This window comes from Corylus avellana, chromosome 3 (genome assembly GCF_965113065.1).
Source record: "Corylus avellana chromosome 3, dhCorAvel1.hap1.2, whole genome shotgun sequence".
Classification (NCBI taxonomy): Eukaryota; Viridiplantae; Streptophyta; class Magnoliopsida; order Fagales; family Betulaceae; genus Corylus; species Corylus avellana.
The window spans coordinates 10,429,518-10,453,902 of NC_142492.1; the positions used below are offsets into that span (position 1 = coordinate 10,429,518).

Consider the following 24,385-nt stretch of genomic DNA (forward strand, 5'->3'; position numbering starts at 1 on the left):
TAAAAATTAATTAAAAAAAAAAAAAATTTTAAATTTTTTTTTTTTCTGAATTTTGTTTTCAATTAAAAAATGTATTAATTTATTTTTTTTATTTTTTTTTTGTAATTTATTGAGTGGTGCAGAGAAACGAATTTCTCTGCACCACTCGTTTCTCTACACCACTGGTGCAGTGAAGTGGTGCAGAGAAACCCAACAAATTGTTGGGTTTAAAACAACGAAAAAATTTTCCCATCTTTGCAAAAATTTTCTCCAAAATCTTTCTCCGTTCTCTCACTTCTTTTCGATCTCCATTTTCAAAAACCCAAACCCACACTGAAAAATCTTCAAACAATCAAAACCCAAATCAAAAAATCAAAAACCCAAATAAAAAAAACAATCTGAAAAATAAAAAACCTAAATGTCAAACCCAACAAATCTTCGAAAACGTAAAAAATCTTCTTCTCTTCTCTTCTCTTCTCCTCCTTTTTTTTGTTTTTTTTTTTTTTTCTGCGCAGAAACATGCTTCTCTTCTTCTTCTCTTCGATCTCCCTTCTTTTTCTTCTTCTTCTCTTCTCCCTTCTTTTTCTTCTGCTTCTCTTCTCCCTTTCTTTTTCTTCTTCTCTTCTCCTTTTCTTCTCCTTCTTCTGCTTTCTTTGATCTGCTGTGGAGAGAGAGAGGAGAGGAGAGAGATCAGAAAGTGTAGGGAAAATAAATGAGGAGGAAAGAATAAAAAGAGGAAAAAATTGAGGGAAAATAAGAAGTGTTTCAAATTTCAAAAATCTGTCCATTTTTTTTTTTTTCTTTCTGACGCTCTATTTTTGGTGCGTCAGAATTTTCTGACGCGCCAAATTGGAGCGTCAGAAATCCGTCCAAAATTTTTTTTTCTTTCTGACGCGCCAAATTGGAGCGTCAGAATTTTCTGACACTCGAATTTGGAGCGTCAGAAAATTCTGACGCACCAAATTGAAGCGTCAGAATTTTCTGACATGCTAAAAATAGCACGTCAGAATTTTTTGATGTGCTATTTTCACACGTCAGAAAATTCTGACGTGCTATTTTTATTACGTCAGAAAAATATTTTCTGACGTGGCATTTTTGCCACGTCAGAAAATAGTGATGTGGCAAAAATTTTGTACTGTTTGACACGTCAAAAAATAATTATTTTTTTGTAGTGTACGGGGGCCAACAAAGGGATAGGATTTGAAATATGTAAGCAGCTAGCTTCAAATGGGATCAGGGTGATATTAACTGCTAGAGATGAGAAGAGGGGAAATGAAGCTGTTGAAAAACTCAAGGTTGCTGGATACTCCGATGTGATTTTTCATCAACTTGATGTGGGGGACAAGGCTAGCATTTCTTCTTTTGCAAATTTCATCAAAACCCAATTTGGGAAGAGTGACATATTGGTACATAATCCAACTCTCCGATACTTGCGATCGGGTGTATGTAATTAGTTGCCCGTATTGCATGCATGGGTGGCTAACGTGACCGGATACCGTAGATAAGTCTTGTGCTGATTTGTATAGTCTAGACACCAGCTTAAGTAGGTGAGGGAACCACCAATCCTTTTATATTAACTGCCCCAGTTGTATGTTCATCTTATCCTTGGTAAGATGCTTGATTTTAATGGAGGATATGACTTTGACTTGTAGATGGGAATATCAAAATTCATAGGGATGTGTATGTCCTATTGCTTGACTAGACTGCTTTTCCAACCTGTTCATAGTATGGAAAAGAAAAACGAAAAAGGATAAGCATGGATGAGCATTTATCCAATAGTATTAAGGAAGATTAATTATATAGATACCTTTCTAGTCAGTCTATACTTTCGAATTAAGATGAAATCATGTAATCTTTTTTAGATGAACATAAAGTCATTTAGTTTACCATTAATGGTAGTGGTTCAGTGGTCTCAATAAAATTTTCCAAATGGTTAGATATGTACCAAGTATTAAATTATCAGTTATCCTAAAAGCTTAAACTTATAGGAAGATGTAAATTTAATTACTTAATTAATACTTTTAACACTCCCCCTCACATGTGAGCTAAAACTCTCTTTTAATAGGTGATGCCCAACACGTGAAATATTTAATTTAAATGTGGGTGAATTGACGCAGTCAAGGTTCAATCCCAGGACCTTTGGCTCTGATATCATGTTAAATTACCAATTATCTCAAAAGCTTAAGCTTATAGGAAGAGTTAAATTTAATTACTTAATAGGGGAAACTTCACTAAGGCCCCCTGAACTTCCGGCCGATTTTGTAGACCCCCCTGAACTTAAAAAACTCTCATTTTGGACCCTTAAACTTTCATTTTCTCTCACTTTAGACCCATCTGTTAGTTTTCAATGTTAAATGCCCATTATACCCCTACCCAGCCCGGTTGAAATTCCGAAAATGCCCAAAACTACAGCACCCACCCCAGCCCAAAACGACACCGTTTTGGGCATTAAATTTTTTTTTTTAAAAAAAAAAAAAGCAAAGAAAAAAAAAAAAAAAAAAGGAAAAAGGGGGAGAAGGATCGGGCTTGGCCAAAATGGGGTGGCCGGACCACCCCATTTTTGGCCAAGGGGGTGGCTCCAGCCACCCCCTAGCCGATCTGGGGGTGGTCCGGCCACCCCCTTGGCAAAAAAAAAAAAAAAAAAAGAAAAAGGGGGGGGGGGGGGATCGGTGCATTTGGGGTGGCCGAACCACCCCCAAGGGGCTGGGGGTGGTTTCAGCCACCCCATATCGGCCAAGGGGGTGGTCCGGCCACCCCAAATGCATCGATCCCTCCCTTTTTTTTTTGCCAAGGGAGTGGCCGGACCACCCTCAGATCGGCCAGGGGGTGGCTGGAGCCACCCCGATATTACTCTTTTTTTAAAAAAAAAATATATATATATATATATATATATATATATATATATATTGCTTTTTTTTTTTAAAAAAAAAAAAAAAAATTAATGCCCAAAACGACGTCGTTTTGGGCTGGGTGAGTTGTAATTTTTAGGGATCCAAAACAGTGTAGTTTTAACGAGGGGTATAATGGGTATAAAAAAGTCAAACCGTTAAATCTAACGTTGAAAACTGACGGAAGGGTCCAAAGTGAGAGAAAATAGAAGTTTAAGGGTCCAAAATGAGAGTTTTTGAAGTTCAGAGGGGGTCTGCAAAATCGGCCGAAAGTTTAGGGGGCTTTAGTGAAGTTTCCCCTACTTAATAAATACTTTTAACACTAAGGTGAGAGTTTAACTCTTGAAATAAGAATCATCAATCCTATTAGTATTAGCTGGTTTGGGTCCCATTGATTTCTTGATGGGACTGAGTCAGGTTATGATTCAGTCGGACTTAAGAGACAGTATGCGGTTCCCACCATCTTGGTCCCTCCTATACGACTCTCAGCGAGTAGGTACTATTATGATCATACTTAGACAGAATAGCCATAAGTGGTCTCCTCCGCCAGCTTTTTTGAATAGGAAAAAAAAGAGTCATTTGCTTGGTGAAAAATAAAGACCAATAACTATAGGAAGTCTTGTTCTTATCCCCCATTTAGTACTCTAATATTGAAATTATTTTAAATTGCAGATAAACAATGCAGGGATTGCTGGATCCATAATCAACGCAGAAGATCAAGAGGGCTTAAAACAAGGGTATGATGAAGTAAGTTTCCCAATGTAATATAATCTCTATCAGCATTTTAAATTTAGAGTATAATCCAAAAATTTGAAGTACTTAATTACTGCAAGATAATGTGTTTAAGTGGAAATGTAGACTATAATATATAGTTTAATGTTTTCCTTCCCACAATGTAGGAAAGAAAGTCTCATAAATGCAAAAAATAAAAATAAATAAAAGGACAAAGTTTTACTTCAAAACAAGAATGAAGGAAATTCCTCAAATACAATTTATTAAATTAATATATGTCTCTTAAAGTACATTATTCCACTACAAAAAACAGGTCATTTTTTGACATGGCAAACAGTGTCTGTTTTTTGCCACGTCAGTAAATGCTGACGTGTCAAACAGACACGTCAGAAAATAATTTTCTTGACGTGTCAAAAGTAACCCATCAGGATTTACTAACGTGTCAACTTTTGACACGTCAGTAAAAATTTAGTCAAATTTTATTTTTAAACAATTTATTTAATTAAAATTAAAATTTATTAATTGCTGACGTGTCAACGTTCGGCACGTCAGAAAATGCTGACGTGTCAAATTTGTTTTTTTTTTTTTTTATATGCATTTTTTACTAATTAACTTCATCATCGTTTTACCTTTTTTGTTATATCATATACTGTGTTAGACCCAACAATTGAGTTGGGTGAATATTTGGACATTTTCATTTTAATTTACATAGTGAATATTGTTTGGTGATTGTTTGTTTTTATCGTTTGCAGGTGATGGAGCTCATGTTGAGTATGCTATGAATGTCAATAATCAGCATTGACCGTCTAGTTCGCCATTCATACTTGTATAAAAGTTACTTTGTTGATGTAATTATATTTATGATATCTTTTTTGATGATAACAGAGATAGTTTTTTGGTAATTGTGGTTGGTTATTGGCACTTGGTATATATATTATTTTGTGTGTGTTAAGACCTATTAGGATATGACTTATGTTATTTGTATACATTGATGGAAAAATAGCTAGAATTATTTGTAATGATTGATGGATAAATTGTTTATCAGGTTAATTGTAATCCAAAATTCGGGTATAGTCCCGAAAAAATTAAAAAAAATATATTGGGGGGGTGAAAAAAAAAATAGAAAAACTACCCAAATATTCTGACGTGTCAACAGGTGACACGTTAGAAATTTCTGATGTGTCACCTGTAACACGTCAGAAAAAATTCTGACGTGTCACCTGTGACACGTCAGAATAATTTCTGACGTGTCACAATTCAACTCGTCAGAAAATTCTGACGTGTCAAAATTGAAACGTCAGAAAATAATTTATGACGTGTCAATTTGTGACACGTCAGAAATTTCTGACGGGTTGAAACTTGACACGTCAGAAATTTTTCATTTCTGACACCTATAATGTTCACGCGTGAAACACGTCAAAAAGGCCCCGTCAAGGACGTTTTTTGACGTGTCAAACTACCTGACACGTCAGAAAAAGTGCGCCAGAAAAAATACTATTTTTTGTAGTGTTCTTATATGCATTTTCACATGCACTAAGGATAGATACCACATGCTTGGTTAATTTGATGGGAAAATTACAAAATTAGTCATTGTAGTTTACCTGATTTGCAATTAACCTCCAGTGGTATCAAAATGAGTTCAGGAATCCCAAAGGTGTGCCAAAAAGACAATTTACTCCTTACAGTCAAATTTCATCAACTGATTTAACAAATTTCGATAATGTAAACATGTCAGATCAAGCCAATAAAATTATGACATGAGTCATATTTAAGTCAATGTCATACTAAAGGAATCTGTTAAGTCAGTTAACGAAATTTGATTGTAGAAAATAAATTGGGTTTTTGGCATATCTCAGGGATCTTTAACTTCATTTTGATACCACAGAGAGCTAATTTGCAAATTAGGTAAACCACAAAGACTAAGTTTGGATTTTTCCCTAATTTTATTAAAAATGTGAACAAATCAATTTTAGTTTAGATTGGGTTGATCCGAGAGAAAACTTTGTCCAAAATAAAATAGTATTCAAATGATTTCAAACATATATGCTACATCATTTACCACTGCATACGATGATACAGGTTATAGGTGGAAATCGTGGATCCTTGGAGAAAGTTTTCAAGCAAACATTTGAAACTGCCACGGATTGTATAAGAACAAATTATTATGGGATAAAGCTAGTGAGTTCCACTTCTTCAATTATCCAATTCTGCAAGAATAATAAATGTCTCCTCCTCCTTCGGACAGCTAAAGGTACAATATTATTATATTGTTGGGAAGTGCGTTTTAAAAAATTGTGGTGCGTTTTCAAATCGTGGGTAAAATAGTGCATTTTTTAGAATGCATTATTTTCAAATTGAACGTTTTAAAATTATTATTTCTTAATTGTACTTTTTGAAATCACAAACTCAAATGAACTCTATATATCAGAAAGTAGACACTTTTAGCTATGTCATAGGTGCTAATAACAATGGAATTTCAGCATATCCCAAATGAGAATGCAAGGAAGGAGCTAGGAGATGTACATGGCCTCACAGAAGAGAAAGTGGACAAGGTGGTGGAAGGGTTCCTAGAAGACGTCAAGGAGAATTTGATACAAGTCAAAGGCTGGCCGACAAATTTTTCCGCTTATGTTGTCTCCAAGGCAGCTGTGAATGCTTTTGCAAGGGTTCTTGCTAAGAAGTATCCCAACATTGCCATTGACTCAGTTTGTCCTGGCTATGTCAAGACAGATATTAATCACAACATTGGGGTCTTAACTATTGAAGAAGGTGCTAAAAGTCCTGTCATGCTGGCTTTGATGCCTGAAGGTGGACCTTCTGGTCTATTCTTTGATAAGACTGAAGAGTCAACCTTTTAAGTGATAATTCGTGCAATACGATGCACTTGCTCATTTTTATGTAACATTTTGTAATACTTTTTCCGATTCTTGTAGTTGTTTTACTTTTCACTTACATTGAATAAAAGTTTTCTATATTGCATATTCAGAAAGGGATCAACATCGTTTCCATTTTAAGTGAAATGGGTTATTTATTTTGTGTTATATATATATATATATATGTTTGAGAGGGAGAGAGTGCCGGAGTGTGAGAGTTTGCTGGCCGGTGAAGTCACAGAGAGAAATGAGAGAGTGAGAGGGGCTGGGCGTGCGCGGGAGGAGAAGAAAGAGAGAGTGCCGGAAAGTGAGGGATGATGCCGGAGTGTGAGAGAGACCGCCGGAGAAGAAGAGAGAAAAAGAGAGGGGGAGAGTGTACTGCGCGCGGGAGCAAGAAGAAAAGAGAGGGGAAAAAAAAAAGAAAAGAGAAATGAGGAAGAAGAAGGGGAAGGGCGTCCCAGTTTGGCGCGTCTTCCCGAGGCCCAGTTTGGCGATCTCAAGCAAATACATAATTGATATATTAATTTGAATAGTGTAACTATCAAATTAAACTATTGTACAATAGTTTACTTATATCTATAGTTTACCAATAAATTTATAATGCTAATTGTTTCAATCAGAGATGATTCAAGCCCCGGCCAATGTCATGCGTGCATGGTATATATTGATAGTCATTATAATTGAAAAAACTAATCGACTCCCAAATTAAACAATCAAGTGCGGAAATAAATCAACAATCATGAAACACAAAGATTTGTTTACTAAGAGGAAACCATTTAGAGAACTCTCTAAATGTAAAACCTCTCTGGGGCAGTCAAACCTAAGAAATCAACTAAATCAGTAGAATAACAAGAAATATCTTAATGTCGAAGACTTACATAACCTATGCACTTTGACATTTAAGTATACCAGACAAGCGACCCACTTATCTGCTACCGCAATAGTTCTTCCAGAACATCTGGATTGTTCCTTCTACGTGATCTCCCTTCATTGGAACTCCGGTTGACTTCGATTTCTTCAGCTCCTTTCTTAGCCCAAGATATCTTAAAACCTAATTAGAAATCGTAAAGATATCTTAAAACCTAATTAGAAATCGTAACTATACGTCTATGCATAGTTTCAAATATATAGACCATGGACTCCTAGTCCAGCTAAAATACAAATTCAAATACTAACAACCTTATCTGCTACGAGGCGTCCGGACGGTTAGTAAGCTCGTCCGGACGAGAACTATTTTCTACGTAGAAATTTCACGCAATGCACTAGGCTTCCGAACGACATGAATGTCCGTTCGGACGAACCTAGGTTAAAAACACTAACACTAGTTCTCTGGAGCGGCGCGTCCGGACGTTGATGCAGACGAGACTTTAGACGAAGCTCTTGGGTTTCTTGCATAGCAATCTCGTTCGGACGGTGGTGCAGATGAGACTTCAGACGAAGCTCTCGGGTTTTCTTGCATATCAAACTTGTCTGGACGATGGTGCAGACGAGACTTCAGACGAAGCTCTCGGGTTTCTTGCATAGCAATCTCGTCCGGAAGATGGTGCAGACGAGACTTTAGACGAATCTTTCTGGAAAAATTTCCTTCTTCTCGTCCGGACGTAGTGCAGATGAGCCTTCAGACGAGACCCTCTGTGATTCACATGTTTTGCTTATTTTTTGCTATCTTTGACACTACACAATTAAACAAGCTAATTAAACACAAATATTTTGTTCACACGAATCCAGCCAATTTAACATCTCTTGAACTAACAAACTCCCCATTTGGCTATTCGTTGATAAAATATTAAATCAATTTACTAGACAAACTTGAAATGAGAGTTTTAACATAGTTTATCATGTTTGTGAAAATTGAAACCATAAGAGCTGTAAACTAAGTTGAAGTTCTAAAAACACAAACAAAAACTTCACTTCACTCCCCCTTTTTGTCACGAAAAACAAAGGGACTATTCTTGAGCAGGTGGATCACTTGGAAAGTGCTCTTCAACAGGATCGTCTGCAACTGTGCTGGCGGCTGCAGAGGCTCCCATGAACTTGTTCTTCAAGTCATGAACATCTGTCTGTAAGTGAGAGAGGATGGAAGAAAATCCTGCCATTTGAGATGTCATTGCATTCAGCTTTGTCATTACACCGTCGAGAGACACAGGGACAGATGGAGTAGTGGCAGCCGAGGGTCCAGTAGAGGGTGCAGGAACAGCAGTGTCGTCATCAAAATCCATAGTACCTCGCAATCGCATTTGGCCTTTGGATCTACTCACGGTGGCTTTGCAAAAGGGACCAAGGTGCTTGATGGTTGGTTCAGAGTCAGAGATTGGAATGAATTTAGCAATGCTGCGCGATATCATACTTCCAAACGGCAATGAAACTGAACTCTCAATGAACATAGCCTTCATGAGTCGAATAGCATGGGATGCGAAATCAATCTTGACATCCATGAGAAGTGCATGGAGGAAGCTCCCTCGTGCCACACCAAGATCCGAATGATGATCGATTGGAAACACGTTGTTCATGACAATTCGAGCTAATAATTTCACATGATGAGAGAGATGTCCAAGGGGAATCACATTCATATTGTCGCGCCAAAAATTGTATGAGTCTGGTGGAATAAACAGTTTTGACATGGCAGATTTGGAACGAAAATCATCTTCAGAAAATGGAAACCCATAATCTTCAATGAGTGGAACGCCTGTGACTTCTGCTATTACTTCACGGGTGACGACAATGTGTACACCCTGAAGAAATGTGACAATCTGGAGAGATTCTTCGGTGTCGGGCTGTATATCCATGTTGGCATAGAATTCCCGAACCAGATTTATAAATGGACGAACAGGGTTTGATATGAAGTAGTTCCATTGTCGCTGAGTGAAAATCTGAGAGATAAGATTGAATGGCTCCTCCTGAAGATCAGATAGATTTACCGGTCTTTCTGAAATAATAGTGCGGTCATGAAATCGATCCTGAAAAGCTGTCTTGGCTGACTTGTTCTGAAATCGAAAGCCAATATCAAGTCTTGAAGGAGGGACTGGAGAAGCAGCCTCCATTGTCTTTCTCTTTTGGGCCTTGGTCTTTGTACGGATGGGTAATTTTCTTGAAGATGGAGATCCACTCGCCATAGCCTACACACATGAATCCATATTGTATAATACGAATACAAATAACTGAAAATGGAGTACATGAACTTTCAACACACATAAACATATCAAATGTTGGGAAAAGAATAAGCAATATATGTGTTGAACCAAAAACAATGCCATTCAGACAATTTATCAAACACTTGGTGGGCAAGGAAAAAAATTTTCTGGACATATGTGGTTCCCAAGTGAATACCCATCCTAAATACATTTGACTGGAACACAAGTTCCAGTGCTCCCAAAACAACCAAAACAACCAAAGCACAAAACAACCAAAACAAGCACACAAGGTAAACCCTAATTTCGGAGGTTTGATGAAAGAAAAGAAAGAACCAAATCACTGAAATTACCTGTGCCGAGAAATGCAAACAGGAGCAGATCAAACAATATTTGGGAGTTTTGGCGTGGAGAAAGATCCACACAAGTGCAATGGAGAAGCGTAGAGAAGAGAAAAAAATGGGGAAAATAAAACACCCAATATTCAAAGTGAGACAGACCAACTAGTGCGCGGGGTGTTTTTCTTTTTTGTAAAAAATTGTCTGTCACGATCTCGTCCGGACGAGCTCATTTAGCGTCCGGACGTAGCTTAAGAATTTGCAGTTTCAATACTGGCCAAATTTCACTCTTTCTCCCCCTGAATGCCAAACCTGGGACATAGTGCACAAAGCATTTGTGACAAAATAGCATGTAATGTACATGAATTCATTAAAAAAAAATGGAATCACTTGTGCATTGAGACACCATTTGAGCAGACACATACACGATTCAAAAGTTTATGAACATTAGCTAGCCAATGGGACAAATATAATCATGCTGAAAAGTGAAGTGTGTGAGAGTCCAGTCAAATTTTAAGATTGATGGAAAAAAAAAAACTTAAACAAAACTTTGCATGGAATGACGGAAACAAACACTCGGTTAAAGGCAAACCTTATAATGCTAGGGCCTAGAATCCCTCATCCAATACATCATTTTATAGAGCATGCATTAGGTTATTACAAATCCTTTAGCAACCATATTTTTCCGTAATGATTTGGTCACTGACTTTTTCTATAGGGATTTTTTTTTTTTTTTTTTTAAAACAGAAATGACATAGAACCTTGAAGTTCAAAATTGCTCTTTTAGAGTAATGCCATATAGCTTTGTGCATAACAATGCAGGAGTTTTTAGGATATAGGTTCAACTAGTGAATTGGTCAATTTTAACCGAGTCTTTGAACCATACATCACCTACAATGTGACCTTTACCCCTTTTTCACAATCTTTAAAAAATAGACCGACTCTAAACTGTGCATGATCAGCATAAAACAAATCCCACATGAAAAACTCCATAATCATTCATCAAGTTCATGCAATAAATAAAAGCTCAAAAAATGCCTTATGCCAAATAGACCCATTTGTAAATGATTGTTCATGACTTCACATGAGATTTTGAAATGTTATGGTCATAAGCACATAGAACCAGCACAAAGCATTCAAGAAAAAATGAGGTAAAAAAAAAAATGGACAGAAAAAAAAAAAAAAAAAAAAAAAAGAAAAAAAAAAAAGAAAAAGAAAGGAAAGAACTTTGGCACTAGGAAAAGATTTTCAACAAAAAAAAAAACTATCCTAGAGATGCAAAGTTATAGATTATGCCATACTAGATATACCAATTGCATTCCTGAGATACTCAAACCTAGATGCATTTGTATTATCACAGTAGATACTCATCATTGCTTGAGTAAATCCATAATCGGCTAAGAGTTGTTTCATCCAGATCAACTGTGTACAGCAGCTCCCTGCAGCTATGTATTCTGCCTCGGCAGTGGATAAAGCGATTGAATTTTGTTTCTTGCTCATCCATGCCACCATATTCGTACCGACATAAAAACATCCGCCAGAGGTGCTTTTCCGATCATCCGCATTTCCAGCCCAGTCTGCGTCGGAGTAACCTGCAAGTTCTAGATTTGTATCTCTAGAAAAACAAACACCAAAGTTAGCAGTTGCATTTACATATCGGAGTATACATTTGACTGCTGTCATGTGAGATTCCTTTGGGTTGGCTTGAAATCTTCACAAACCCCTACACTGAATGATAAATCGGTGGACGCTGATAGTTAACCATTAGGGTCCACAAAGTGGACCCTAATGGTTCTAAAAATATTTTTTAAAAAAATTAGCTATCAACGTCCAAACCAAAGTGGACGCTGATAATTAACCATTAGGGTCCACTTTGTGGACCCTAATGGTCATAAAAAATTTTTCAAAAAAAATTATCTGCGCTTGATCGCACAATAGTGTGCGATCGATCGTAGTAACAGTAGGTTTTCGACCTTTTGCGCTCGAACGCACATTGGGCATGCGTTCGATAGCGGAACCAGTAGGTTTTTGACCTTTTGCGATCGATCGCACTCCATTTACGCTCGATTGCAGTACCAGTAGGTTTTCAACATTTTGCACTCGAACGCACATTGGGCATGCGCTCGATCGCGAAACCAGTAGGTTTTTGATATTTTGCGATCGATCGCACTCCACTTGCGCTCGATCGCAGAACCAGATAACACTAAGCATAATATCGGTTAACAGGAGATAACCACAATATTTCTAACATATATCAGTAACAGTCCCACCAATACATGTTAATTATGAGCAAAAGGAGAAGAGCAACATAGCCAGCTGTGTATGTCAAAAGCATATTGCCTTCTATAACTGAATCCTGTTATTTATTGAACGTGTCCTGAACAATTTATCTATTAATCATGACAAGAGTAAAAATATTGTACTCTGTTTTGAGTGAAACTAAAGATAAATGTAGCTAAAAAAATTCAAAACATCAATGTACATATAGTCCGTTTAAAGCTTTCTTCTTCTTTTTTTTTTTTTTTTTTTTTTTTTTTTTTTTTTTTTTTCCTTTCTGACATGCTTGTTCACATGAAAGCCTCCTCTTTTATTGAACTCTTTGAATTGATTGACAAATTGTTAAGGTTGGTTGTTTGAAATAGTAAGATTTATCTTCCATTACCTGCAGTGATATAAAGAGTTTCTCTAGAGAATCAAGAATAAAAAGAACTCTAGCCACCCATTCATTAGCATAAGTTTGGTGCCCCTTAGCAATAATGAAGCACTTACTCATAAGTGCTAACTTGGTACTTATCTATGAGCTAGTGAGTCCTAAGCCAGTTACAATAAACGTTAGCTTCCTCTATGAGAGAGGGAGAGAGAGAGAGAGAGAGAGAGAGAGAGAACAAATAGCAAACATGTGAGGGCAATCATATTATATCTGCAGTCTCAAAGATAATCAAAGCTTTAAAGACATATAGCAAAATAAACATTTCAAAGTACTAGCTTGGATGTAGCTACATATCGAAGCAGAGTAGTCGAACACAGTTCTGGTGCAACTACTACATAGAGAATTGCTTACTGAAATGAGGGTGGCCTGAGGACATGTTGCCCCATGCTAGGAGGTGGTGGCGGTGGACGAACACCCTGGCCTTGCATCTGTTGGGCTTGAAAACCATGTGAGGGAGGCATTGGAGGCCTAGTACTAGGAGTGAAATTCGCCATCGTGCCACTACCAACAGGAGCTGGGGGAGGGACAGGTGAAGTCCCACCAGGAGGCATGGGCCTAGGGCCATTTGCTGTAGGAGGTGGTGGTGGGAATGAAGCAGGCACTGGAGGAGGGGCTCTAGGAGGATTTCCAAGAGGTGCTCCAGGTGGCCTTCCTTGCGTTGGAGGAAGTGGTGGGGATGGACCTTGGGGTGGTGGTGGCAAAGGCCTTGGTGGGACACCAGGGGCCGCTGTGTCGTTGGCTGCAGGGGCAGGTTGAGGTTTGTTTGCCTCTGGTGGCTTGATTTTAAAATATAATTGCAACTTCACATTGACAGACACCAAAAAAAAAAAAAAGGGTCAGATAAGTTACCATTAGCAGGAACAGACCATTAGCAGGCACAGACCAACAAAAAAACTTGAAAAAAGAAAATTCAGTGTATTTTAACCAGACTAGCAAGTGGCCTATGAAAGAGAAAGAAAAGATTGTCCAGCCCAATTCAGCGAGCAAGTAAGTTGGTCTACTTGGTTGTGTCAGTAGGTGCCAAAATAAATTGAGAGAGCTACAATGAGAATTAAGACCAAGAGCTGACCCACTGGCAATCAAATGACATGTTTAGGTTACAGAAGGTTTTTAGTCCAGTGACTTATAAACAACTCAGACCAGGTAGACTGTTCAATCAAACTGTCAATCTTTGTGCTAAATCACATCTAAAAACATTGGAAACAGTTGAGCAAATATTAAACAAACTAACCGTAAACATTTTAGAGTCTGGATCCCAATGTGTGAAGAACTTGGGAGGGGTTTTGTCAATCTCTGTGCTTGGAACCTGAAATGAAAATAACAAGCATAACCAATCAAATTTCTTGAAACTAAATTAAATGGTTAAGTTCAGCTATATACCCTAAACTATGGAGTCATTCAATATCCAATCTACCTTCTCCAAATGAGTGTCAAAACTAACATATTAGTTGGGGGATGATGTAAGGAGGACATTACATATTAAAAGGCACTAATCTATTACTTTTGACAGCTTAGTGCAGCCCACCATTCATCTGCCCATTATTACATTAATTTTAACCCTAATTTGGATGGTGTAGTGGACGTTGCATATTAATCTAGAGTTAAGTGTTGATAGCAAAATTATTTTATTTATGCACAGAATACAAATGACCCTATAATTGAGGGTGGATAGCTACATCTACATGTTCGACGAAATCAGACTTTGGGGACAAACATAACATAACATAGTTCGTTTTGCCACACAACAAATCACAACTCCTAGTAGAAGAAAAAGCACAAAACAGTAGTATCTATGGGGTCGAAAAAGAGACCAAGACAAAATGGAAAGAGAAAAAAGAAAAAAGTGAAAATTCAGATTCTCCATTATTTTGTTGAGAATATAAAGGGAAAAAATGGTGATTTTTGAATTTTATATGATCTTATACCTCTTTATCCTATAATTATGAAAATGATATAATATAAAGGCTAAACATATCATGAATAATGGCTTAAAACTACAAAACGATACCTATCATTGGAAACACAAGCCGAAAACCACAAATACTAGCAAAGTTTAAAAGTTTAACACCTTTTGGAGAAGACTACTATGCATTAACACTACTTCACCACATCAGACAACAATCTTCAAACTAATCTAAATGCCCACAAGAAACGTAACTCAAAAGGATTAACCTCATCAAAATCATCAAAAATATGTGAGAACTGCCCCATGAACCAAACCTGCCAAGGGAGAAAACTATTAAATATACGTTTTACAATCCATGGCCAGCAAAATTCCAAAAGCCAAAATAAAGTACTTATCTGCATCTTCTTCCTTGCCAATTCATCCTCATAAGCAATTTGAGTAATCTACCACAATGAACCAATATATAATATCAAAGACAATGAGAATGAAACCCAACATGATAGAGAAAGAAATACTAAAAATGTGTTTCTTCATGAAACATATTAAAGTGAGAACCTGCTTGGGTGGTTTAACTTTCTTGTACTCTTGTCATCCTGCATACACTTAAAAAGAAAATTTAGAAAGATATTATTACTTCCTTGCATTGTTTACTCAAAGTTCTTTAACCTTGATAAACATGTCAAGGGAGATTTACTAACTCAAAAGTTCTTGGACCAAAAATTTTGCGAATATCTTAACATAATATAAACCAAATAAAAAGTACCAACAAATATACATTACCAAATAGATCACGATCAACAAATACTCAAATATACAGTAGCAAATAGAAAGTACCAACAACTATCCAAATATATAGTATCAAAAAATATATCCCAAATAGATGGTATCAAAAAGTACATCCTAAATAAATGGTTATTCCAAAGCTCCCTCAATTGTTGGCTTGACTTGATTCACCTCCAATCAAGTTCCCTCCAAACCTAAGAAGAATAGAATTTCATATAATGATCAATAAGCTTTTTAACGATTACTTAGTATGTGTGTTCTTGTAAAATTAATGCATCGGTAAAGTTTCACTAACCCTCCAATACGTGACATTAAGAACTCAACAGTGGCGTTCAATTTGTTCGTTTCCTCAACGTTGGCTTGCAGATTGTCCCTTGTCTGATGAAGTTCGATTCTAGTTTGTTGAAGCTCGCTTTGAGTATCTTCTTGTCTTTTCATACACTCATCATGGTTGTCGAAGTGGGCGAACGCTTGAGATGAAGTACTTAAAGGGGTAGGAATAAGACCGCATCCCATTCCTCTAACATGCCCAGATCGTCGGCCCCTAGCACTCGTGTGACTATTTCTTCCATTCGGTCCTCCACACTTCTTCCCTCGACACTGCCTTCCTTTAATGCCTCACTAGTTGTTAATTCTCGCATCTGAAGCTGCACAAGTCATAGTTGGCCTTAGTTTAATATATACTTCATGCAAGTTTATTATTCATGTTCTTTATTAATCAACTTAATAATCGGAGCGTAAACATTTACTTACATATAGACTTTTGCATTTATCGTTCACAAACTCTTTATCCTTTTTTCTTGTATGAGTAGCCTCATATAGTTCAACAGGATTGGGCTTCACTTTTGTTTCTTGTTCCTACACATAATACATATAATCAAAGTTTACACTAAATAATGTTACTTTCATTAAATTATGCTACAAGATACTTACCTTTTTGTAAATGACGTTGACAAATGAACAAGTCCCAGCTATGTGCTTTGTTTCCAATTTGCATCTGTTTTTTATATTTCGTTCAGACTTTTTCTACGAAATTTGGAGGAAAAAAAAAAACACACAATTATTCATAAAATGTCTTCAAGTGCATGCAAATTATATCAATCTGAATTTTCTAATCAGTATAATAATATATATTTACCTTCCATTTATCGTCATCAAATTAGTCACATATTAGGTTCCACTGTTCAGGACCATACCCTGCTGGCACGTTTTCCCTCCCAATAGCCTTAGCCTTGACAATCCCCTCATCATCGTCTTTATGAATGCCTTCAAAATATTTCTTGTAGTGGTTCCTATACAAGTTCGAATGAAGCCTAGCATATACACGATCCAATTTATGTTCAACAGCTTTGATGTGCTCATATTGTCCCATATTCAATGTGAAGTTTGACTAAGACATAATAGATAAGAAAACAATGGTAAAAAATGTGTCACATTATTTTTTCATACGAAATATATTCTTAAACATTACATTGATATTCATACCTGAACATGAAATAACAACTTGCTATTTTCCTCAGCTGGGACTTTTTTCCATTCACCATAATGGAGTTCGCACATGTTACGAATAATCTCCCAAATCTTGCTTGCAAACCATGCTGCGTTCTCGCCTACAGGTGTCCGGTGTCTATTTGGGATGTTTAGCACTAAGGGACCATTCTTAAGTACGTGGTCACTCAACCTCTTACACTTGGCCTTACCCCTTACACTTCTGACAGACGTGGTAGCTGTTACGCAAAACATGGTAACGTAGTAAGTTATATTTGGGAAAGTATATTGTCAAATGTCTATAACAAACCAAAATAATACAAAAATAACATTTCATAAACATATAATTCATGAACTTACAAGATGCAGTAGGAGTGGCTCCCTGTGAATCCAATCCTGCCACTGAGTGAATAGGATTATTAGACTCGTGCGAAGGATGCCCATCCACTAACTCGAGGGCGAGGGGGGGTGAGGGCGACATTTGCATATCTGTATCACTAAACCCAGAATTGGGAGTCGGACTCTCATGCTCATCAATAAGGCCTCGACCTTGACCTTGGCCTCGGCCTCGTGCTGCTGAAACATGTTTGCGTTCTATTGTTGTCATTGTTATGATCAATCTGCTAACAATTGAAAAACCAAAAAATTATATTAGTCAAATTATAACCATATAGCATGTTCAATATTTTTGACAAACATACAATAATCATGCTAGTTAAAAAAAAAAAAAAAAAAAAAAAAAAAAAAAAAACACCACAATATATATATATATATATATATATATATATATATAGAGAGAGAGAGAGAGAGAGAGAGAGAGAGAGCGTCAACTTCATTAAATATGCTAATACACTTTGTACTTACACCAAATGTGAGCTTATGTTTAACACATTTTATCATCAGATTCATATTCATAATCTGTATCACTGTTACTTGAAGATGATTGTTCGTGTTCAGAGTCTATATCGTTGTCGCTACATAACTCCTCTTCTTCATCAAAGTTGGTATCATGGTCCTCGTCCGGCAAGTTATCGTTGGCAAACATGCTTGCATCAAGTTGAATATATAATTCATCAATTGCTATTGTTGCATCATCTCTATGTAATTGAGTGGAGGCTTCAACATTTGCTTCATCAACAAAGACCATATTACCCCCAACACATTCACCTTCCTGGTATACGTAATCACTGAATCTTTGGTCATCTTCTGTATTATCTCCCTTTTGTACTGTTGGAATATCATAGATGTCTCTATTGATCCACTTCTGTACCACTTTCCAATTACCACCCAATTTGGGATCATCCAAATAAAATACTTGCGAGGCTTGATATGCTAAGATGAACGGGCCGGATTCACACCATTTACGAGAAGTATTCACAATCATGAAGCCTTGGTCCATTTGTACTCCTGTTGCACTCCTAGTGTCCCACTAATCGCACTTAAACAAGTAGACGGGATTTTGGCCAGGGTAACGTAACTCTAGAATATTTTTTAACTCACCATAATACTCCATTATTGAGGTTTCGTCCTCACCTGAAACAGAAATACCACTGTTCCGTGTAGTACGAGTTTCTGCACATTCTTTCGTGTGGTACCTAACCCCATTCACGATGCAACCTCTATACGATCTACCATGACGATCAGGCCTGCATGCAAGATCATATAATTGTTTTGAGCTATTGTCTGCAGTACGCCCAATATTGTATAAATGTTTATGGAACCAATGTTCAAAGTTAGCCTCATGCTTTTTTTCAATGTCACGGCCGCCTTCTCTTTTGATCATATTATAATGTTCACTGCATGAAAAATAAACATATTGGTAAATGATCATCAACGCTAAATTAATAACATGTCATAACAAGTAAAACACAAAGACCATTGCTAAACTTACTCCAAATATGAGGCCATTTCGTTACAGTTGGTAAGCACATACCATCGTGCCCTTCCAAAATCATTAGCATCCAGTGTTACTAATTTAGCTGCTCCTAACGGCCGAACTCGTTGGGAGAACACATCCAAGCGCTGGCTCATTTCTACAATATCAACGTCAACATTTCTCCGTTCACGGTTCCATCTTGTCTCAATCCCTCGAAGATACCTAGAACAGAAGGTCAAGCTCTCCTCAGCAAGGTAACACTCGGCAATAGACCCCTCTAGACGCGCTTTGTTACGCATCCACTTCTTATATCTTCCAAGTTCTCTTTCGAACAGATACATCCAATGGTTTTGTACAAGATTGGCAAGCTCGGCCTCCCGAGGTAAATGAAGTGCTAGATGGATCATAACATCAAAAAAAGCTGGCGGAAATATTTTTTCCATTTTGCATAAAATTATTACAATTGCGACTTTCATTTGTTTCAGGATATCAACTTTCAACGTCCGTGCACATAACTGCGTAAAAAAGGTACTGAACTCAATCAATGTTGTTCGTATTTCCAACGTAGAGAAATTTTGAATTGCAATAGGAAGCAAGCGCTGTAAGAAGACATGACAATCGTGGCTTTTTATACCCGAAATTTTACCAGGAAGCTTGTTCACACATCGACCAATGTTAAATGCATACTCGTCAAGAAATTTAACACCTTTCAACCACTCACATAAACTCTTCTTCTCATCTCTTATCAAGGTGTACTTCGCAAGTGGCATCCTATAAGTTTCACCATTTGGCTGCACATGCAATTCTTTACGTATACCCATCAACTGCAAATCTCTTCATGCCTTGACTGTGTCCTTGGTCTTCCCATCAATATTCATCAACGTACCTAAGATACTTTCACATATGTTCTTCTAAATATGCATTACATCTAAATTGTGACGTAGTTTCAAGCTTCACCAGTAAGGCAACTCAAAGAAAGTACTTCTCTTCTTCCAATTCAACACAACATCTATGTACTTTCTCTTTCTCCCGCTTGTTTTTTCAAATTGTAAACCCTCAGCATCCCTTAGTTGTTTCAACAATTGACTTGCAGACAATTCTTCAGGTTCCAATCTATGCTCCTTTGTACCATCGAACAAATCTCCTTTTTTTGGCCATGGATGCTCTTGAGGAAGCCACCGACGATGACACATGAAGCACACCTTATGCCCATACTTCAAATACCTGAACGATGTATCATTATTACATACTGGACATGCAAGATTTTCATTTGTAGACCACCCAGATAATTTTTTATATGCAGGAAAATCATTTATAGTCCATAGTAATGTCGCATGCAATTGAAATGTCTCTTTCTTTGATGCATCGTACACGCGTATACCTTCATTCCATAAATCTTTCAAGTCATCAACCAACGGCCGCAAATATACATCAATATTCTTTCTGGGATCTGAAGGCCCAGGGATAACAAGGGACAACATCAAATTTGGACTCTTCATACACATCCACGAAGGGAGATTGTACACCGTTAACATTATTGCCCATATGCTATATGTTGTACTCATATTACCATATGGGTTTAAACCATCACTTACTAAACCAAGCAACACGTTACGGGAATCACTTGCAAACCACTCATGTCTTTTATCAGACTATTTCCATACAATAGAATCGGCGGGGTGTCTGAGAGTATTGCCATCATCTTCTCGACCTTCTTTATGCCACTGCATTTCCTTCGCCATTTCTTTTGTCATAAACAACCGTTGTAACCTTGATTTTATTGAGAAATACCGTAAGACTTTTTGAGAAATATTACTTTTTCTGCCTTTGCCATCAATCCATCTTAAATTGTTGCACTCTGGGCATACCACTTTGTCTACATGTTCTTTCCAAAAAAGCACACAACTATTCTTGTAAGCGTGTATCGTATCGTAACCGAATCCCAAGTGTCGCCTAAACTGTATTGCTTCTCTATACGAGCATGGCAATGTCTCTCCATCTAGGAGGGTCATCTTTATCAAGTCAATCATCATATCAAACGCCTTGTTACTCGTGTTGCAGAACGCCTTTATATGAAGCATCTTCAATACAAAAGCAATTTGTGTAAATGTTTTGCAACCTGGATAAAGTTCTCATAAACCATCTTCCCATAATCGGTAGAAGGAGCTTGTTTATTCGTGATCATCAATTGTGGGGCCTTGTGAAGTAGAGGATTCTCCAATGTTAGCATCAACAAATGTCCCCATACATACATCGTCTAACAATTCTTCAACTGCATCAACCTCCTCCATCATTTCACTTGTATGTGTGTGCATGTTTGTAGAAGTGCTTACCCTAAAATGATCTTCTTCCCCGTGAAATATCCATCGAGTGTATGTCGGAGTAAATCCATTCATATACAAGTGACCCTTCACCTCGCTAATATGACAATAATATCGATTTGCACAATCACAGCATGGACACTTTGTCATATCACGTGAATCAACTGATTTAACTGCCATTCCCATGAACTCTTCCACACCTTTTTGAAATCACTCTGAACATCGAGTTCTTTCCCGCATCCAACTCCTATCCATATTGATGTCCCTATTAGAGGTTATTTGTTACGTACATGTACGCACACAAGGGAATTAGAAGATCAGATTCTTAAGAATTAAGAGGATTAAATGGGAGGTATGTTCTCAAATATTAAGGGAGGAAAAGTTTAAAAGGAGCATGGGTAATAAGAGAATTCTAGAAGTGGGTTACTAGTTTAGAAAAAATATTCACGAAATGATGCTAACTCAATGCAATATTACCTAACTAAATATTCTAGAAGTGGGTTACTAGTTTAGAACAAATTTCTATTTGTAATTTATTTACTAGTTTAGCTCAACGACAGTTTTACATTTTTTAGTATTGTTGTTAGCTTTGATATTTATTATAGAATGTTGTCTTGTTTCAAGTTTACTATGCTGCTTCCTTATTGAACTTAAATAGAAAAGACAATACAATCATAATCCATACCAACTTTGATAACGTAAGTTGATGTGAACTAGAAAATTAATAACATAATCCTAATATAAGAATAAGACTTAATACTAATCTAAAAGTAATAATAAGAGAAGAAGAAAGGTTTAATACAACCACAAGAGAAGACGAGAGGTTTAATGCAACCACAAGAGAAGAAGGGAGAGATGCAGTAGGAATACAAGTCTTCAGACGATCACGTGTGCGATCGATCGCATTAGGGAGTGCAATTGATCACACTACCAAGGGCTTAACTTCTAGATGCAATGCGATCCATCACACTACCAGAAACATTTGCCTTGTAGTGAGTGCGATCGACCGCACTACCAGGGGCTTCAGTACGTAGTGCGATCAATCGCACGACCAGAAAGATTTGCCTTGTAGTGAGTGCGATCGATCGCACTATCAGGGGCTTAACTTCAGTATGTAGTGTGATCGATCGCACTACCAGAAACATTTGCCTTGATAATGCGTGCGATCGATCGCAATTCCAGAGGATTCACGAACTTCAGCAGCAGTATGCTTAACAACACTTGCCTTTCAAATAATAGCTAGGATAGTTTTCTAGTGATTTTTTTTACAATTAACTTCTATAAATAATTAAGGGCACATGCACTTGATCATTATCTATAAGCTTGAAACTCTCATGAGCTAGAAATTAACAAATGTCATCCTTAGCAAAAGTTAGACCAGTATTTAGACAGCAGGAAATTAAAGAAATGAAGACCAAATGATCTTGACAAGATACATAAAAAGCCGTCCAATAATGAATATACACAGAAATAGGACACAACCATGATATCAAACACAGTAATCAATTAATTAAGTTGCACTGGAATTTCATTTCGGCCTTAGGAAATGAAGCTGTTCATTCACATATTATGGCAGTTAAAAAGATAATCGACGTTCTAATTGCTTATACCTTGGTGTGAGCTTCAACAGCAGCCACTTCTGAGCGCCAAGTATTACTTAAGACAGGATGAATACTAGGTCCAAACACCTCCTTAAGAATCTCTTGGAAAAAAATTAAGTAAAGCATTTTACAAATGATAATCAACTGTAATAAAAACAACAATATATTAACACACCTCCAACCTATTAATATGCTAAGGAGTGAAAAACAAAAACAACCCATAGAATGTAGGTGATTTTAGTGGGAACTATACACTGTCAAGTCAAACACCATTAGAGCATAACAAAAGCTTTACTTCCATGACAAAAAAATAAAAAAGCTTTAGAATGTACTTATCAATGAGCTTATCAATAAAAAATAAAAGCTTATCAATAAAAAAGCTTTATGCACTGTCATGGTTATATGTGTTCATCCAAGAGCTTTATGCATCCAAGAGCTTTTTTTTTTTTTTTTTTTTTTTTTCTTGATAGTTTGCAGCTATATATATATATATATATATATATATATATATATAGGTGATAGAACAAAAGCTTTTGATAAGCTTTTTTAGATTGAACAAAGAACCATACAAAAGCTTATCAATAAAACCTAATGATCCACTCCCTTGACTACGTTCCCTAATCTGCCTAAACTTGATGGATGTGATAATGGGATAGATGTGCAAAGCCATAATGACATATGATTTAGATTTTGAAGATAACTTCAATTATATCGTGGTTTAAATTAAGTGTTTGTTTAAATTAAGTGTTTTGTACATTATACTAAGAAGCAGATATCTCAACTTAAAACACAAAAAAAAATAATAATATAATCATTCACACAAAATAATTTCACTTATCTTGACAAAATACGCATTGATTCCCACTTCCCTTTCCCTTTCCAAATTAAGTGTTTTTTCTTCTTCTTCTTCTTCTTCTTCTTTTTATTTTTTATTTTTTATTTTTTTAATGAATAAATACTTTCTTTCTTAACAACCAGAAACAAGCTGAAACACAAAACCAACCTCTAGATATTACAAACCAGTCTCAAAAGGAGAAACCACAACCAACAAAAGCCAACCAAAAACATCTCAGGAAACAAGACGCAACTCAGCAGCAAAAGATACAACAATTTACAAATATTTTAGAAAAAAAAAAAAAAAAAATTCTTCTGAAACCTAAACTACCTCAGAAGTAGAGAGTTAAAAAAAATTTAAAAAAAAAAAAACAAAAAAGACCCAAAACAATTTGACTGATTCATACAAAAAAATAGAAACTGAGTTCTTTGCTTTAACAGAGTAATAGCAACTGAGTACCCATTACAATTTGTTTTTTTTTTTTTTTTTTCAAATTTGTTCCTAGAAATTTAGAAGAATTTAGGGGTCCACGGTAGTTTTTGAATGGAACCAATCAATTCTGTAGGGAAAAAATAGAAAGAGAAGAAGAGAGGAAGTACCCAAATACTTAATTTCTTCAAATCACAATTCATGGATACTATTTGAGTGATTGAGAGGCATTTAAGGTTTTGAAGGGTTTAAGAGAAACTCATACCGAAGAGAGGTACGCCGGAGAGAGAGCTATAGGAGAGCGTTAAGTTCGCCGGAGTGAGAGCTGGTAGAGAGAGAGGTGCGCCGAAATTAGAGCTGCTGGAGAGAGAGAGAAACTTGTGCCGGAGTGAGATCGAGAGAGAGAGAGAGAGAGTGAGAGTGAGAGAGAGCCGTGGAAGAGTGAGAGATTGATGAGCTGCTGGCATATATGGGAGGTCGTGGGATTTGGTGAAAAAA

General features: G+C 36.7%; 1 protein-coding gene and 3 pseudogenes across 1 annotated transcript; 1 reads left to right on the forward strand and 3 right to left on the reverse strand.

The window, feature by feature from the left end:
- The first annotated feature begins 397 nt into the window (after positions 1–397).
- LOC132174354 (short-chain dehydrogenase/reductase 1-like) lies at positions 398–6,457 on the forward strand (annotated as a pseudogene).
- Positions 6,458–11,228: 4,771 nt separating this feature from the next.
- LOC148586770 (secreted RxLR effector protein 161 pseudogene) lies at positions 11,229–11,621 on the reverse strand (annotated as a pseudogene).
- A 1,374-nt stretch (positions 11,622–12,995) lies between these two features.
- On the reverse strand, positions 12,996–17,432 carry LOC148586771 (uncharacterized). Its single transcript, XM_088514322.1, has 3 exons — positions 17,278–17,432; positions 13,880–13,997; positions 12,996–13,448 (listed from the first exon to the last, which is right to left on the reverse strand). The coding sequence occupies exons 1-3, from the start codon at positions 17,430–17,432 to the stop codon at positions 12,996–12,998; spliced, it is 726 nt and encodes a 241-aa protein (XP_088370448.1).
- A 1,280-nt stretch (positions 17,433–18,712) lies between these two features.
- Positions 18,713–19,859, reverse strand: LOC148586772 (uncharacterized; annotated as a pseudogene).
- Positions 19,860–24,385: the final 4,526 nt, after the last annotated feature.